The 19,893-nt window shown below is 38.4% G+C and overlaps 1 protein-coding gene across 4 annotated transcripts in view; it reads right to left on the bottom strand.

Annotated features, from left to right (window-relative positions):
- The window catches only part of MRTFB (myocardin related transcription factor B), a 70,456-nt gene that overhangs the window by 26,539 nt on the left and 24,024 nt on the right, over positions 1–19,893 (bottom strand). For 3 of the 4 annotated variants that reach the window (XM_048320415.1, XM_048320418.1, XM_048320416.1), the window contains exons 4-5: positions 1,469–1,534; positions 437–492 (exon numbers count right to left, since the gene is read on the bottom strand). In XM_048320415.1, coding sequence (XP_048176372.1) covers positions 437–492; positions 1,469–1,534 — 122 coding nt within the window. Of the gene's footprint in view, positions 1–436; positions 493–1,468; positions 1,535–14,930; positions 15,203–19,893 lie in introns of those variants that run through there. The other variant, XM_048320417.1, reaches the window with a different exon arrangement.

Raw genomic sequence — 19,893 nt, 5'->3', positions numbered from 1 at the left:
ACACGGGCAGTAGAGGGGTTCCTTTTTTTGTTCCATTTTCCTAGCAGTTAAGCAGGGCTGATGGATTTCCAGCTTCCCCAAACAAGATGGGAATGTTTCTGGATTTGATCCCACACCACCACATAACCACAATAGTATAGATTTTCTACAGAAATACTGCACAAGCATCATCTACCCAAGTATCCAATCCTTAACTGGAGGTAGCTATGTGTTAACCCCCCGTAAATTTAAACCCCTACACTGATCTCTGAAGGCTTAGAAAAGTTCCTCTCAGATTTGACACCCATATTTTATTTTAATGAATTCTCCCAAAATAAAAGCACACATTATTACTGTAATGGTAAGAATTTTTCCATGTACTCAGAGAATTTAGTATCGCAAAAAAACGACTATCCATTTCCAGATGTTAATCACAAGTTTACACGAAGTGGTTTACCCTGGCTCGTTCCAGGCTCTTTATCTGCTCATGGAATGCAGCTGGACTTTTCAAGGCTGTGAAGGGAGAGTAAGAGTTAAACTGACAGGAAGTGATTTTCCAAAGAAATATGCTAACCAGAATGTCTGTATGGGTGTTTAACACCACCTCAGAGTCGTGTTTGCATCTGACCAGGCTTACATTTGATTCCTGCTAGTTGTATTCACCTATATTTAGCATAGATGAGCAATACTCCTATATAGAATACTTGGAATATTTGATTTTAACAGATTATTACTATGTAATGGTTAACTTTTTTGCTATGTACAAAGGTGTTTGTTTATTAATCAAAACTGTCCCACAGTAGAAATTTTATGGGGTAAGGTTTAGAATGCCAAAATGACATTTAACTTATTTGACTGAGTTGTCTGGCTGTCCATACCTCATACTTGCTGTTATTAGAGAGAGCTGGACCTTCCCTTAAGAACTATGTGTTGATTTAAAAAAAAAATAGAAAACTGTAGAGGCCTTTAATGTTCAGCTGAGAAAAAAGAATGATAGTTAGCTGCTAAATAGCCAAAAAGAGTAAAAAAACCACTACTCGCCTTGAAATACCATAAATTGTAGAGCACTCCATCTCAATGCTGTCCACTTACAGATTCTCCATGTTTTCTGTGCACCCCTCATTTGTCGGACAACCCTTGTCATTATATGCTTTAAAAACTGCTGTCTTTGTTATTAATGTCCACTCATTTAAGTAATTCAGTTTATTTAGTAAATTATTCATAATTATTTAAATAGAGAAAATAAGAGCAGAATCAGACTATGTTTACAAATCCTTGCATTTTCATCATGATGGCTGTTTTCACTGAAACATGATGTAAGCATGGTGAATTTACTACAGGCTCACTTCAGTTATCAAAAGGATCCCACAAGTCTTTTCAAATGCTAGTTACTTTTAATGATCTCACAGAAACGCTCATCTTCATTATCTTATATATTCAATTCATAATTAATACCATAAAAATACAAATTACTAGAAGTAAGTCTTACGTGGCATGATGCCCTGGTCCACCAGTTGTTCTCGTGTCCGTCTCTGTTGCAGCCTCAGCTGAAGTACTGACAAAAGAAAACATTCATTTCTGTGTAAACAGTCTCCTCACAAAGTGCAAAACCCCATTCAAATGATACCAAGTATTGCAACTTTAGAAATACTGTTTGCTGTGTGTATTCAGATCCAACAGTAACCCCTAAGACCCATCCTAGGCAAGAGCTGCTAACACAGTTCCCAGAGATTACTTCCATCCCCTCTTTCATTGGAGTTTGCTGCTTCTCAGTCACATATGATGCTAGGACTGTATTTCCCACATGCAACCACTTTTCCTATCAGCCAGGCCTCAAAAGGGGTGTTAAGCTTACATCGAGAAAACAGTGAGGTAAAAAGATTTTAAACCATAAACTGGAACACATAATAATTATAGAGCCTTATTGTATGTCCTAAGCCAATCTTACATGACTTCACTGTGGTGAAATAGAAATGATGTTTGCAGACCATTTTAGAAGAAAAGCTCTATGTGTTTAGTTGATTATTTCATCTTAAGGGCTTTTTTTTTTTAATATAAAGCCTGATTGTACATTTAAATAAACCTTGCTGAAACACAAGAAACTGAAGAGAAGCGGGATTTTATCTGCCTTACTTAAAAACAACTAAAAGGTGTTACAATCAGGAACAGACCTTATTCTCTCTCTCAACATCAGAAAATGTTGGTTTTTTGATTGAGATATGTATTATGATAATTATTTAAAGGACAAAATAAATCCAATACCGTCAAATGTGAAAAACCTGTTTATAAAGCTTCAGAGGTAATTTCTTATGTTTCATTACATTTAATATAAAGTTTCTTATCATTACCACATGAGTAACCAATGTGACGTACATTAAATACAACACCAGAAACCACAAAACTTGGGGGAAGATGTAGACATAAAAGCTTTATACTTTCAAAGATTATGGCTTTTTGTTCCCAGGGGAAAAAAAAAAAAAAGTAAAAAAAAAAAAAGTTGTTTCTTTCTTCTACTGTTCCCTTCCCCTTGTTTCTATGTCAGTTTATCATAGTGCTTCATTATCTCTTTGACACATATAGCTACTATCCCGAAGTGAAATTTCATCTTCTGAACAAGGGATGGTCAAGAGAAAAAATACATTAAAGATGTAATATTTACATGCTGAAATGCAGACTTGAGAGTTTATTATGGGTGTATGATTATAGTATGCTGTTCCTATTGTATTTCACAAGGAAGCAAAACAAGCTAATGCATTGTCCAAAACATCAAAATGAATGTAATTTCTAAAAAATTAAGCTAAGGACAAAGTTCATTGTTTCCAGAATTTAAAAGGAACCAGCTTATTTCCTGTTCTGCAGTACAGGAAGGATATTCCTCTGGCTAAAGCATTAAGACCGGGAATAGCAAGTCCTGAAAACAAGGACATTATTTTCTTGTGTCACACAAACATTGAGAGTTCAAATACAAACATTTCAGGGCTGTGGAACAGCAGATCTGTTCAGACTTTACAATATTGTTACACAAGAATCACAAAGGACAGAGATGGGAGAATGCAAAAGAACAACACTAAAATATAAACTGACGAAAAGTCATTCAAACGGTATTGAGTTCCTCTGGAAACTTGAAAATACCTGCTTTAAGTAGGGCAATGTATTTTCCAAGTAATATTAACTGTAAAAAGTTAACTGAAGAATTACTTTAGAATAGTTTGGTTTTGTGTTCCTTAGTTTCCTGTGGCTCCAGGTAAGCCATGACCTCTTGTTAAGGTATCTCTCACCAGGAGGTGCAAACTTGTACTGCCTGGAGTCCTGCACCAGCTTTACTAAATAAGTGTGCATTAAAAAAAAAATCATTTCAATGGAAATGCATTTCAGGCATACAGTATAATGTTGTGATGTTAAGTTTCTAATCCTGGGGTACATCACGAGCACAACGCATGGAGAAACTCACTGACTGCTGTGGTGTTCACAGGAAAGCAAAAGAACTCTGATAAGTTCTTGTTTGGGGTTCCTTGCTTCCAAGTAGAAAGGTAAGAAAGCTCAGAGTCAGCCTTAAAACTGTATGTGCAATCCCTTTAAAAAATCTTAAGTAAGTTTTATCCGCCCAAATGATGTGAAAGACAATTTATAAGCAGGTTGGCAAGACTACTGTATTCCAGTATTTTTAGTCCTGAGTAGATTAAAACTTGTCTTTCTTCTGTTCTTTGCTTAAACTATGCTTTCTTTTACATCACTAGGAGACTGTGACAAGGCTTGAAAATCATGTCCTGCTCTGGGCAGGAAGCTCATCCATGCTAACACCTCTATTTGGTTCTAATTCACACCGTACTTAAATCTGGCTTGCTTGGAACACTAAGCGAATGACAGATGCACCTACCAAATCTTTTACCTAGTTACAGGTCAGTTTTAAACACATGCCTCTGTATTTCAGGCCCAAGATCTTCAAGCAAAATTATCTGCTCCAACATCAGTGATGCCCATAGTAGAGCTGATATATGTCAGACACAGTAAGTAAACCAGAATTAGTATTTCTTTTTCAGTTCCATTACCTGAAACACAGTAGGTCAACAAGTGAAGGCTGGCAATATCACAGCAGGTGCAGGAATGTTAATACTGCTGTGACTCATATACCAAAATATCATAGGCAGGTATCTATTACGAAATAATGCATTTATGGTGATATTCCTGATTTCTAATCTGTTTTTTTATCCAGACTTTCTTTTTCACTTTCACAGCTTTCCCATAAAGCCCATTTTGTAGGTGTAGCTGGTTCAGCTATAACTACCTAAGGATTGCTAGAACTGTGCTTTCAATATTAGTAATCACAAGTGGGAAAGAACATTATTATTGAATATATCATACTGAACATTATTTCTAAATATAGAAATATTTAAACTGCTGTGTAGTTTAGGAATGTATTGACTTGTGGCTTCAACTATGGTCAGATATTTCGCTTAAGCTTTGCAGAAAGAGTAAAAACTGACCCATATCCTAAATGTTCAGTGTAACAAGAGAATATGCAGACGACTACAGCAAAAGGGAGAGAGGAACAATAAGAATGAACCTGCACATAAACGTTATGTGCTCACGTGTGAAGCTTTAGCATTTTTTAACAAAAACATATAACAAACCATTCTTGTCTCTCATAACATTACTTGTCTGCCCATCATCTGTTAATATAAACTGGGCATTACAAAGCAATAACAGAGGATTTTGAAGTTGTCCCATCTGTATCTGGACAAGTCATAAAAACAGTGGGAAAACTGAGAAAACTAGAGATACAGAAGATACAGAACATGTAGTTATTCACTACTAAATAAGTATCATGAACTTATATATTACATAATAAGGAAAGGACAGCCTGTAGCATGACTAATAGGGAAGCACTGCAGGGGGAATGCTAAAGAAGAGATGACTCATAGTTAGAAAGATGGTATAAGATAATAACTGAAGATTTTGACTTGACCAGAGCAAGGAGGTTAAACAGAAACAGAGCTGGATGAAAACCAGATGTTTGCTTTTGCAATCAACTCCAAAACTAATGTTGAAAATCAGTTTCTTGTCTGAACTTTTTGAGCAGCTGAATGCATTATTAAAGAAAAGAAAATTTTCAAATAGAAAGCAATTGTGAATAACAACTCTAAATATATTATTTTTAGAAGTTGGGAAGCTAAAAAGGTTTTGCTTTTCAGCCTCTACAGTGACACAAAATAAAAAGCAGAGCTGTTTCTAAGGAAGAAATAGTAACACCCATCTGTGAGTTGCATAGCTTCATGTAGTCAGAGCACACCTGGGTTACAGGTCTGGGTGTCAGATCAGGTGGTCACGCTACAGGTCAGGCATGACCCTTCCATTGTCTCTAGTTACAGACAGATGCATATCTTTATACTGGAGGTGAACCTGAAGTGGGTTTAAAGGAAGGGAACGGGAATGAGGTTTGTGAAAAGCTCAGAAGGAAATGGAGACTCACAAGAAGCAGCTCAAAGAACAGCCAGCCAGATAGGCTGGGAGTCATGGAAACTAAATCACACGTTTTCAATAAGGAAAATATGATGAAATTATCTTCAGAGACAAGGATGAACCATCTGATAATTGCACTTATGGCAAAGAATTGCTCATTTATTTCTGTGAGAACAGAATGCAGGTTGGTTTAAATCTAATGTAATTAAAGCTAATACAGACTTTGCTTATCATATATATGGAAATCCATAGAGCAAGAGGTTTCTGGAACAGTCAGTGACACACAAGGTGTGGATAAAAGGACACAGCCTAAAAAAATTTTTTTTAAAAATCTAAAAACCACTGAAGCATTACCCTAATATTATATATATTTATATTTTACTACTTGCTCTAGTGTAGGTTGGGGTTTGGATTTTTTTTCCTTCTTTTGTTTTTCCCCCCTCCCCTTTATTTCAAAGAACCATTTACAGACAAGTCATCATGGAATCTGGGGAAGGGAGAATTTGAAAGACAGAAGCTGCAGGTACTACAAAGCATTCCCCTTGGAATGGTACTTACTCAAACATTGTGTTTAACAGATGGTTCTTATCAGAGTAAATCCATTCAGCTTGTTGCCAGATAGCTTACCTTTCACTTTTACACTTTTAAAATCAGGCAGCTACCTATGTAACATCTAAAATCATAGACGATCTCCAAATTAAAGGCACAGAATTAACAAATATTTAGATACGTTAATACACTATTAATGTTGTTAATACTGTTCCTCCTATTTAAAGTACATGTGCAAAAGAAGGGCTATGTTAACACCACGGAGCAAATGTAGTTGCTAAAAGAGAGTACAAATATTTTGCACTTCACATTATCTAGCAGGAATCCTCCTTCACACCACTGCAACTCTAAAAATTGTCTGTGAACTGCTTCTGAATAAAAGCCATGCACAGAGAGGTCAGTCAGATTCTTGCTTTGACTGAGGGAGAAGGGAGGATATTCTCTTTTGTTTTCAACTAAGCATACAATTTTAACACTTGAACACCAGGTGGAGAGATTCCAAAATTTCCATGTGTTTTCTTAAGTCAATAAAATGATCATTAAAGCTTGGATAGCTTATTTAATGCTTACTGACAAAACAAAAAAGCATAATCCCTCCTCACACTAAGAACATCTGGTTATCTGACTCTCATAGTCAGAAGAAGTCTTGTGACTGCACTGGAGGTAGAGATTTTTCGCCAGCTGAAAAGCTGAGTGCCAGAGGCTGGTGCTCCCACTCTTAAACACTCTGGTGTTAGCACACCAGGGAATCAACACTTCTCTAAGCCAGGGAATGGAGATGATGGGTGCAGAAGGGGGAGGTCATCTGTTAACCAATGCACTTGATTATGTGGAAGTGTATTTCTGTAAAGCAGTAACTTTTATAAAGCCAATAGCTCTGTTCTCACAATGTGAGTCCTGCTCAGGTTCACACACACTGTGCCCTAAAGGGGCAGGGATTGAGGATAACCAGAACCAGCAGCTCCTCAGTCTCCTGCTGAAGCGCTCTAAGGGGGTGACTGCAGGAGAAGTGCCACAACCAGGCACTTGAGGAGACACAGCACGTTTTGTATAAACCCTTGGAAAGGCAGCAAACAGAGCGGTCTGAGCATGTCTTACTCGCTGTGAGCGGCAGAATGAGTGAAATAAAGTGTATTATTAAGTCACCTAGAACAAACAGCTTTTATCAGAGCTGAGCAAGTGATTCCTGTTACGAATCTGTAATGTGTATCCTATAGAAGAGCAGCCTCAAAGTAGTACTACATAATCACAAGCACTGGAATGTAAAGAGGCCAAAAATAAATTGATAGTTGTCCTGCAGGAACAATGCTATCTACACTGATTGACAAGCTTTCACCACTGCTTCTTGCCTTGAAAAAAAACAGAACACATACTGTGCACAGTTCCAGTACTAACAACTCCACATCTAACACAGTTTATTACAGAGCCTATTAATTTAAGATCAAATTTTATCTTTTTATAGAAGGTACTAAGAAACAGCAAATAGTTGTTGCCATTTCCCAATTACACAGCTGAAACAAACATTTCACCATGGACAAGGGGTCCAGCAGATACCACACAGTCCTTTCAAACTGCAGCAAGAAGAAAAACAATGCATCAAGATTTTTTTAATGTTCTGTATGTAATAATCTCATTCTTTCTCTCAAAGTTAAAATCCAATGGATATTACCTATTTAAACCTTTAAAACTGCAAGTAAAAATGAGAAAATGTAATGTCCAACATTCCGGCATACCCCCTTGGAAATTTCCAAGAGCAGCAGAAACTCCAGCGCAGGCTGCTAGGCTGGCTGCTATGGAAACAGACAGTGCTGGAAACACGGCTGTTTCCTTTAAATGAAAAGCTGTTAAACTGAAAGCCTCCATTTCTTTCTGCCAGCTTCCAACAGCTTTTCTGCAGCTGGTGCCCCTCGGACACTGAGGCCAAAGCACAGCGGGTAGAGGCTCCCGGCAGGTGCTGCAGTAGCACCGTGGCACCGGGCACAACAGATGGACACAGAACTGTCCCCTGGGCTGAAGAACTTGTACCCTGAACGCGAGTGTGTGAGCAGCAGGGTGGCGGCGAATAGAGCAGAGAATTCATCAGGTGCAGGTGAACTACAGGAGTGATCCGAGCATCAGCTTTGTCCTGGAATTGTGGCCCAGCTTCACAGGGCAGCAGTTACAGAACTGCAGAACCTAAGTACCAAGAACTCTCTGTGCATCCTGCACTTGTTACCCTGCACCCCAAACCCCACCTGCTCGCACCCAAAAGTTTGCATTTCCTAAACACCATAATTTTAGGTTAATCTTCCAGAGATAGGTTTTGCTTTCTCCTGAGCTGTGATTATTTCTCCCTCAACTCTATGATGAGGTATTGTACTCTATTTACAAAAAAATAGTTAATCTTTCCCACTAGTATTTGTTCTGCGAATAATAAAAAAAAATAGTAGAAAGTATATTTTGTATAGTAAGTAAAAGAGCGGGTGATATGCAAGGTACATACTTCAGGAAGGTTATGGAATATGGTAGTTTGCACATGGTATTACACATTCCATCAGAATCAAAGTCAAAAATTCGTTAATATAATGTTCACTTCATTTATATGGCATGTCAAAGAAGGAGAGGAGGGAAAACCATGAAAATAGCTACCTGTAATTTGTTGGAAGTGATTTTAAGTAAGTTGTACAGCATTTTAAAGATAAAATGCATTTAAAATTGGGGTACTCATTCCCCATCAGCCTGAAGATGGTAATACAGTATGTTAAATACTCTCAATTTTAAAACAAAAATAAGTCATCACCAATTCATCTTGTAAAAAATACCAGAGATAATCTAATCATGGGTGAATATGTTATGCTGGGTTCGGTCTTCCAAACTTCCATGTACGCCAGGATATAATTTTTAAAAGGAAGTATTTTACTTAGTTTAACTTGTTTTTGTTTAAAAAAACCCCTTAATTACTTGTTATATAATTTTAATGTTCTTTTTTCCATTATTGTATAAACGATTTTTCTGCTAAGATTATATTTAAAATAATAAAGAAAAGTAAAACAGCTCTTTTCCATACTCATTTTAAGCAGTTGTTCAGACATACTTCCATTTCATCTTAGAAATGTACTGTGTAAGTGTAAAGTATGTGAGAGGAGACTACTGAGGGCCATTTCAGATAATCTCTCCAGAATTCTGGAGAGAAGCCCTGCAGGACCTCCAGATCTCTTAAATGACACCACTGTGAGTTAAAGCTTTTGTAGCCAGTGCTGATGCTCAAGTAAACGCTTCCAGCATCCACTGAAAGCAGAAAATGAAAACCTGGATGGCAAAGAGAGCTCCATGTAAACTTAACATTTGAAACAAACATATGAACTATAACAATATCATTAGCTGAGAGGCTTAAATGACTAGGATATAGGACAATCTGTATTGTATCCTATTGCTATGGAACATGTTGCTTAGAAACAAGCCAGAACATACACAAGCCTCCAAACAAATTACTGGGATGTCTGCTGGGATGAATATATATATATGCATGGATATGTAAAAAGCAAAATCTATACTTTTCACAATTGTTTACATCTCTAAAATGAGAAAAATCATGACCATCTTGGGTGAAAAGTCTCAATAAACTAAAGCTTATATTTCCAATTTCTTTAAAATTGCATAACTTAAGTATATTAACAATAACATTTTCTAATCTGCAAGTACTATTCTGCTTAGTACAGTCTTCTGATTTTTTAAAAAATAATCTGCATTTCCTCAAATACTACTATTAGCCAAAAAATGTACTTTCAAGGGACTCATGAAACTTGAGCTTAAATTCTACATCTACTACAATTTCCTTTGTGATAATTTGGAGTGTATTAAATTGAATGATGACAAATGATTTCCAGCCAAGCCCCCTCCATTGTCCATGCTATTCCTAGGCACAGCGAACAAAATGCACACCCAAGCAGATTCTCCAACTCAGGAGACTACACATTAATTCAAAACAGAGGAAGGTGGATTGCCACTGAGCTGCCTGATTGCAGACGGGGATGTGAGCAATGATACTGAGTCAACTCTGCTACACAGGCAGCACCAGACTCTGCAGATGCTCAGTGGGTGAGTCCAGCTGATCACAGAGATGGGGAAGTTGCTGCATTGGGGAGGACCCTGCATTACAGGCTGAGGCTCAAACACGTTGTGTTGGATGTGACAGGAAAGAAGAATCCCCCAGCAGAGCAGCAAAGCGGACAGTGGTTTCAGAGTGTGGTTTCCTAACTCAGTATGACCTAACACAGGATTACTGATGGAAAGCCAATGGTCTGCGCCTTCCTCCAACCCCAGCTGCTTCTGCTGCTTCCACCCTGGCAGAGATGCCTCCTGTCAGGTCTGTGCTCTGCCCTGGATGCAAACCAGCACCATTAAATAAGTGCTCTTCAGTAATACCTGGTCACTGATCCCACTCGCTTCGGGCTGCGTAACTCCCTAATGCCAACATGAGAAAGAAGCTGGCAGTAAGCAGGGTAGGGCTGGGGCATTTCCTCCAATGCTACAGGATGCTATAATGTGTATCAATAGCCTAAGCTAACAGTTGGGCTGGATGGGAATACACCTGCTCTTGGCAGCAGCAGTCTTAATCCTAACCTTTTATAAAACTTCAAGAAATCTTATAGTTGCCAGAGCAAGTTTTTTATAAGCTCTTGGTTAGCCACCATCATCTTCTAATTGTATATAGATTACATACAAAATCAAATTAGTACATTGTAGTCTTGGGTTTATTGAAGTAGTTAAGCATGTGTTTATTATAATGGTATTACAATATATTTATTATTCATTTAAGTGCTACACTGAAGAAGAAAATTCTGTGGAATAAGTGCTGATTTATTTTTACGACATACAATTATCCCACTGACATTTAAGAGACTGTTTATGGTAGAGTTTAACACAGCCCCTCAGGATCAGTACACGGAATTTACAGTGCTTCCTTTATTAACAAAGCAATAACATTTTTTTCGCCAGTATTTTTCTCATTATCTGTGTCTCAAGAAACCTGATGGACTACCTCTGATAAGGAGTCATAAAACCACCTCTAAACACCAGAAAGCACAACTTAGAGGTTTTCTTAACAAAAAACCCCAACCCAACCAACCAACCCCAACAAACCAACAGCGGAATCTTTATCATGCCAGCGCAGGAGAGCAGAAGAGGTCAAGAGTATCACCAATACTCAATATGCCAGCAATAGCAGGAAGTCTATTGAATAAACAATTCTCATGCAACATGGATTTGATTGCAAGGGATGAGGGGAAGAAATCCTTCCTGACTACACCTGGTAATCTGTTACTCAGACAGCACAAAGACAATTCCAGTGCACACCTGAGAAATCCACTCATTTTACCCTTATCCTGTTTCCAGCACTTGCCAGTCTCCAGTTCCTCACAAACCAGTAAATTTAAAATTCAAAACAAATCCAGGAAAGAAATTATGTTTCAAGGTGGAAAGAAAATTTCCTTCCTGGCTAGTTTTTTTTTTTATTTAGAGTAGTCTGCAGGCAACTGGTAACTTTGAAACTCAGATTATCATATGAAAAATATGGTGCAAACAAACTGGGATCCAACCTCCTTTTAAATTCCACCAAAGACAGCACCGAACTGATCTGTTTCACCAATTCAATACTGTGTCTTCAAGAGTTCTGCATGCTCATACAGCTCATCTGTCTTTATACTGAACAATTCAGGGTACAAAGCAAGACTTCCTCAACTCTCTCCAGTGCTGTTAGAAACCTTTCAATCTGCAGTCCAGATATATTCCCAGTTCCTAATACATGCACTGTTTGATGACACTGAATCTTCCTTAGTGACTGTATGTACATTTAAGGCTTTTCACTTGAATTTTCCAAATGTTTTGGTTGCTTACTTGACAGAGCTACAAGATGTTGCAGGAGGTACAGTCAATGGTATAGGAATTTCTGATAAAGCTGTTTAATTAGCACTGTGTGGTTGGCCTCAGAGACAGAAAATATCTTTGTTCCTTGCTTGTACAAAAGGTAATTTTGATTAGACAGATAAAAGTAAGAGCTGTTTTCACAAAAAAGGCAATATGCAACAATAATATCTGAGCTGTTTACAAGAAAGTAGGGTAATTAAGAGGACTTCCTCCAATGCTACAGGATGCTATAATGTGTATCAATAGCCTAAGCAAAGAAAAAACTTCAGCTTTGCAATCTAAATTGCTCATGTCCTTAGTATTAATTTGCTGAAGACAGTGCTGGGGTTTTTGTTTCCATCAAAAGTCTCTTACCTTATAAAGAAATACTAAGCAAAAAAAAGAACTGCACCTCATAATTCTCTTAAGGTTAATTGCTCTCTCTAATTGCTAAAATAAGCACTGTACTATCTCAGGATTTTTAGATTTATCAAACCTGTGCAAAGCAGATTATGAAACAAAGGCACCTTTTGAATTACTGGATCTCTACTTACTTCATCTAGGTTTGCCAATACATTTTTAATTTTTGCAGCTCTTACAATTCACATACTGTATTTCTAAGTATTTTTGTGTCCTAAGGAAGAAACGTTCGAGAATTCACGTGGCAAAACCAGCCACATTATTTTAAGGAAAAAGAAAGGAGGAGAAAAGAGGAAGGGAAGAAAAAGAGACAGAATGGCACAAGTTAATTTAGAAGATACTGTTCTGTAAAATAAATTGTCTTACAATTTATGTTTTTAAAAAAGTAAAATATGTTCTCTGTATTTAAATAGGATTAAACTAACAACTGCAACTGAATTTTTAAAAATCTATAAAATATCTGAACTACATATTTCATACCATTATAAACTGGAAATGTGAAGCTCTGTTTTAGTCTCTCTAGATGTAAATCAAGCAGATTTGGAGTGTTTTCAATAATTCATTCTATACACCACAAGAAAGAAAATGATTGTTTTTCTAAGCTTTGGAAGGAAGAAAGGTTGGAAGAGGAGATCCTGTAGTCACTCAAACTCTCAAGAAGAGGTTCACTATTTTAATCATTACATTGCCAAACTTGGGAGAGATAAAAGGATAAGCAACATTCACTGGGGAAAAGTGAAAATGGAGAACAGGTACTAAAACAGAAAAGGAAGCAAAGAGAGTGATTATGGAAAACAATTATATATTCTTTTATGCATTGAATAATTTAAGCTCTAAATTAAGCTCTAAAATATTCATGAATTTTGACTGGCAGAGTGTCCCATAATTGCAGGTTTTTTGCTACTCTGACAGACCATCATTACTGTAATGTACATTCTTTCATCCACTTTCTACATAACTGACATGCTTGAAGAGGCCTGCAGATGATCATTACCGTGGTTACTCATTAGCCCACCTACACTACCCACCGTGCTGGGTTTTGCCATGTTTTTCTCTCCTTTATTTCTTGGTTGCTTACCCCAGATAGGTTTTGTTTCTCTACAGCACTGCCCGCTCCTCTGTCCCTCTGAACTTCCTCGCTTCCTTCTCTCTCACTATTATCCCCAGAGCCTCAGCACCAGCAGGGGCAGCTTTAACTGGGCCTGTTCCGAGTTGTGAGGCAAAAACACCCCGGGAAGGAGGCCACTGCTGGCCCTTTCTTTCAGTCACTGTCTCCCAGTCAGTACTTTCCTGCCACTAAGGAAGCAGAACTGTTCTGCTCTCAGCCACTGCCACATGCAGCAACACTCAACCTCCTACTACCCTTCTAATCAATAATAGACCTTTGGTATCAGTACAGTACATAAAAATCGGTGTTTTCTCTAGCTCTAACTTAAAGCTAAGTAATGGGGTTTTTAAACTAACCTGTCAGGTACTGAATTTGATAATGAATATGGGCTACCTTTTTGCCATTTTAAACATTATTAAGGTCCAAATTTAAAAACAATGAACAAAACCCCCAAACAAACCCAGCATTTAAATTCTGAGAAAGGCAAGATCTCATGTAGAAGTCTTGCCACCACACCAAGAGAGAAATCTCCGAATCACCAGACAATCCAGAGATACCTGAAGGAAAAGCTAAGGCAGAGTGCTGTAAAAGGAAAGCAGGAATTTTGTCTACTACAAATACAGTTTGTGTCTGATTGATTAAGAAGCTGGAGTTGAGCCCAGAGCTGCAAGAGCCCGGTGTGTTAACTCACACCAGTATCAGACCACTCTGGGCAGGCTGGCAGCCGACCTCCAGAGGTCTCTTCCTTCTCCTCCTTCCCCCAGGCCAGCTGGAAGAATCCTGCCTGCCAGGAGTAAGACAGCATCTTTGTTAGGTCTCAGCAGCATTACTGCCTCAGCCTAGCAAAGATTACTTTAAATTAATCTCGTATAGTTCTATTAGTCAGCTTTAAACGATGTTCCAAATATTCTCAGACTATTGCTATTTTACAAACTAATGCCTGTGCATTTTATCAATTTAATGCCCAGTCTAAATCAAATAATTTAAAAAAGATATAATGTGGTCTGAAAAGCACATGTCTCAAAACCAGAATCAAATGTAATTTAAAGTATGAGGGGAGGAGGGAATTCCAAAGAAAGACAAGAGCTGAGAAAAGCACTATTGAAACTGAGGTAGCAATATGTCTAATACTAAAGGTTTGTGGGGTTTTATTTTGACATGCCATATTTAATGATGTTTATTTCATTAAATTTATTTCAATAGTGACATTTTGAAGCACTTTGTGCAATATTTACAGGACAATTTCAGAGTCCTTCATTAATTCAAGACTAAATGATACTCTGAAGAGACTACTTGATTGCTCATTTTTCTTCATACTACCATTTCTATCAGGCTATCATCATCGTTATTTTACTAGTCTCAGGTAAAATTTAAATTCAGCTTTTAGAGGTTTTTTCTTCAGAGGGAAAACAATACCTCATTTAATGTACAAAAACTCTTCCTGACCTGCAGCATTACACCAGACATGCTGGTGAACTGAATGTGCCCAGGACTTCTGCATTCTCTGTCCCCCAACCAGCAAGTGACTGACCTTCCTTGAGACTTTTCTGGCTGTTCACCTCAAGGCATTCCTTCTCCTTCAGTGGCTTAAGATCCCCTGCAGGCAAGATCTCGGAAAAGCCCTGCTGCTGTTTCTTGGAGCTATCGATCATGGTGGGAATCCTTTAGAATGGCAATATCCACCAGAGAAAAAACGCAGGCCGTAGTGGGCAGCGGTGCAGTGCGGTCCGCACAGGGCCCGGTGCGGTGTCCTACGGCAGCAGCCCCGGCGCCGCCGCGCCGCCCATGGCGCTGCCCCTGCCCGCCCGCCCCGGCTCGGCTCGGCTCGGCTCGGCTCGGCTCGGCTCGGCTCGGCTCGGCTCGGCTCGGCTCGCTGTGCCCGCTCCCAGCCTGCTGCCGCTCTCACGGCGGCCACCGAGCATGTGAAGCACAACTCCCAAACCCCGCCTCTCTTCCCAGACAGACACTCCCCCTTTCCCTTTAGTTACGCTCGCTTCCTCCGCACATTGGTGTTTCAGTATGCAGTTCGGTGGTCAATCATCTGACAAAGAATGAGTCAAGCGGTTAAAAATAAATCCAGCAGTTGCTGGAGCAGCATTCGCTGATACCTAAGAAAACTACTGCTGAGGGCTCTCTCCCTTTCCCCCCTTCCTTCTCCCTGCCCCCACCTCAGCAACACTGCTGCAGGCAGCAGAAATACTTCATCTTTGCCTGACCGGCACATTCATTACTCATTAAATTTCACCAGTAAACAAAGCTGCACAGTGGCATTTCAAAAAGTTATGTTAAGGAACCTTTCCACCCACTCCAACCCCAGGTCTAGTTTCAGAGACATTTATCTGTCAGAGGTAACTGGGAAAACCAGAGATTATTTCCATGCCTTTCCTTGCAGTATGGGAGATTCTGTTCCTTGTTGTAAATATCTAAGCCCCGAGTATTTTATTATTTTCCTTTTTGCATTAGTTACACATCTCATTATTCCCAGCAGTTTCATGAATATTTCCTCCCACAGTTTCTGATCTGCCATTCTCTGCTGCACATCCCATTTATCTTACATGAGTCATCAACTTCATTGTCAACCTGGAAGATTTCAGGGAAATGGATCTCCTCTAATTATCTGCCATTGGCCATGAGGGAACAGCAGACAAGTCTGCATTTAATTTCCTGTACTTAAAGAAAATAAACTATACATAATGTTAAGTAGTCTCTACATGTCAACCAGTAACTCTGGCAGGTGTATTTTCCCTTCCCTTTGGCCTAAAAATGCTATAATTGCACACATTTTCCATACCTCTACTATGTATTTTAAATCTTTCAGCCTGAAATTATAAAGGACATCTCCATTCAGAAAAAACTTGTTTCACTTCCACAGAATCCGATTTAGAAAGATCTATATACAATCACAAACACCTGATACAGAATTTTTTGAAGCGGAAACTTGAAAAAAAATGTAACCATCTTTTCCTCTTTGAATCTCTCTACAAGACAATCATTCAGCACCGACTCTTCACCTTTACAGTGCACTACCGGGGCAAGTGATACCACGGGGTGTGAAGCTGCCTGACCCAGCCAGCAGGATTTGGAAGCCTCTCCCTGTTTGCCTGCTGCTGGAAGAAGCGAGACCTAGATCTGCTCAGAACTGCAGCCTCAAAGGAGGCATGAGCTCACCAGGCTTTAGCAACTTCTTGACATGTAACGAGCTGACAATACAGGCAAAAAACTCTTTGCAGCATGAATGATTTGAGGCCACTCTCCCAACCTAAAAATCAGTTGTTTGCACATCATTTGCACAAAAATTATCAGCTTAAATTATGTTTTGCTTAAATACAAGCTACAGACTATTCCAATACATTTGCTTTTGCAGTGATTTTTACTGAACAGAAGAAAAAAAATACTGTGGAAAAGCTCCTTCATAAATCAAACTAACTTCCTCACTGCCTGCAGCTGAACACTTACTGTGCATAAGAAACAAAGTTACTGTTGAGAAACTCCACACATTCAGAAAATAAGAACTCACGCAGAATACAAACACATACTGCTTAAACACACACTAAACTGACACAGTCAAAACAGAATCTTACACACTTACAGATATAACAGATTATAACTCCACATTTTCATTGTGCCAAGAGAGAAGTTAAAAGTTTGGATGGATTAATTATATTCTAACAGTATAACAATACATAACAGCAGAATTTTTTTCAAGGGAAGGGTACAGTGCACTTCGCACGCTCTGATTTCCCAATGATTCAGAAAACAGAATACTTTGAAATTTTAAAAATTCCATGCTGTAATGAGGAAGCGTGTAATTCAAGAAACCAGAGTAAGACATTTTCCTTCAAACATCGTATTTCTGAAGGAAGATCTATCCATTCCTATCTGTTTATAGTGCTTTATATAAACTGCGAGTGCCCAGTGCTCATGTGAAAGCTGGTCACAGTAACAGCAGTGGGGTGGGAGTGGTTCAAGCCTTCAGGAGCATTTCTCTTGTTCAGAAAAATGAGTTTAGCCAGGAGTTCGTGCTATCCACTCCTCCCCCTTTCCAAGGGTACCCACTCAGAGCAGATCAATGTGCTTCAGCTCCTTGGAGTTATGCCTAATATTCGGCTTTAAGTTCACCTCTTAGATCAAGCTTAGCACAGAGATGAATATTTTAAAAGACCTTCAAGAAGTCTGATCAAAATCTCAACAGTAAAAACAGCAAAAAACTTTAGTAAGAAAAGCAGGAATCACAGAATTTATGTAAAATAAGAATGAGGAAATTCTTGTACAGACTAGGAGAGATGAATGGTCAAAACGATGCTGTGTATTTTTCATGTAACCAAATATTGTTGTTGCCAATAAATGCTATACAATATTGGATAGTTGGATGGGGGCAGACATAACAAATGAAGACAAAGACGTAACAAATGAAGACAAAGAAAAGATGCCTTTGAAGAAGAAAATAGTTCTGCTCTGGATTCAGTTATACTGTGAATATTGAGAATATCTGGATATTCTGCTCAAGGAAAAGTTTCTCTTAAATCCCTGCATGAAGAATAACATTTATCTCCCACATCGTGAAAAAATATTCCTATTCCAACAACCTCTTGTTTTCCCAGCAGTCTTGAATATACATTAATCCAAGCTCAATTGATAACTTGGTTTTACTGGTTACTTGAATGAGCAACAATATAGTTCTTGTATTTTTAGTAATAAGGCTTCAAAGAAAAACTAATCATCATCTCAACACGTCTGCTGGAAAAGTCTCAAGCTCTGAGACAGTTTCACAGGCACCTGGGGGCATCTCACAGCTCCCAGCTCCATAGCACTGGAACATGGAAAAGCGGATGTTCTTATAAAGGACTTTGTCAACATTCCTAAGAGCTGTATTAGAAGGAACAGAAACACTGTTAGCACGTTCCAGTACTAAATTCACCTGCTCACTACCAATAGCCAGTGTTCAAAGGTATCCTGTGCAGGTCCCATGTGAATCAAGGCAAAGAGCCACCTGTGATCCCCATTGCTGACCCACCTGCCATTTAAGGGCTCCCTCTTCCCTGCCCAATGAAATAAATTTGTAACTCCCCTAGAATGGTTCACATATATTCTTACCTTTGCATGCTAAAGCACCACAGTGACTCCTCAGATTTACTTACGCACTTTCAAATCTGATGGTAATTTTTTAAGCTCTTATGAAGTAAAAGATACACAACAAGCTCTTGGTTTCAATGAAAATTAAATCTGTTAGAATTTGCATTATCTTCAGAGGGCAGAAGTACCGCTCATTTGAATTTCAATTTAAGTTGAATATATTGCATAAGAGTGGGTGAAATGAAGAAAAAAGGCCTCAGAATGGAACGTCTCTGTCAGTTCCATAAACCAGAATCCAGTAACATCTCATTTAATAGCAATGTATTGCACAAGTTTTTCATAAACGTTTGCTCTACATCTAAGGTCATCAGCGTTTGCTCCTTCTATTCTTCTGCAACACAGATTTCCAAGTGTTCTGCCAACCTTCAGCCTATGGAAAAAGTGTTATCTAAAAAGTGGAAGTGTCTAGTAGATACTAACCAAAATTCCAAAGCACAGGAGGAAGCAATGCAGCCCCACGGTACCTCCCCAGTGCCTGCTTGTCTGCCTCTCACAACAGACCCTTATCTGGGTGAAGTATCAGTGATCTGCCGAGTGACATCACTGACTGGGAGCCACTGCACAACCTAATTAAACATCAAGTAACTAAGCAACAATTGCTTTAACAGTACATTCCAACTCTTCACATCATATGGAACTCATTCCTTTGCAATCCCATAAAAAAGAAAAACAAAACCAAACCAAATGCCCTCGGGTATTTAAACTCTTTCACTACCACAATAACATTTTTAAGTGGGGAAAAAAGCCTAATTACTCAAATATCTATTTCACCTTGGCTTTACATACACCTTGATGAATATCTTGGTGCTTTATATTGTGTTAGGATAATCTAGTTCTTGATCATGGTGTAGTAATTTCTTCACATAGGAAAATAGTGCTCTGACTACACAAACTAAAGCATTAGTTTACATAACCCCTATTATAATTAATTCTATTACTCCTATAAACATTAAGAACATTACTTCCAATTGTTAATTAAGGGGTTTTGTTTTTTTTGGGGGGGGGGTCTGTTCTGCCTATATTCTCTACCATTGTGGCAACAAAGACCCAAACAACACAAATAATGGTCACCATCTACCTCAGTCACTCTTCTCAGAAAAATACCAAACACTTACAGTGATGTCAAATTTGTAAGTCTGCATGTTCTGCTTCTCTTCTCCCACTAAAACCCACACAAATTCCTTTTAAGGGAGGACATATGTTGGCAGTATTCACTGCTTAAATGAAAACTACCTTCCATTTGGTCTTGTCCATATACACAGCTAAATTAATAAATATTTTTAAAGTGTGTATATAAAGTACATAAAAATACGCATTTTTGTATATGTTTAACTATACACATCTACATTTGACTGCATACA

This window comes from Corvus hawaiiensis, chromosome 16 (assembly GCF_020740725.1).
Source record: "Corvus hawaiiensis isolate bCorHaw1 chromosome 16, bCorHaw1.pri.cur, whole genome shotgun sequence".
Classification (NCBI taxonomy): Eukaryota; Metazoa; Chordata; class Aves; order Passeriformes; family Corvidae; genus Corvus; species Corvus hawaiiensis.
Note: the sequence above shows the minus strand (reverse complement) of the source record. Positions and strands in the feature narration are given on the sequence as shown.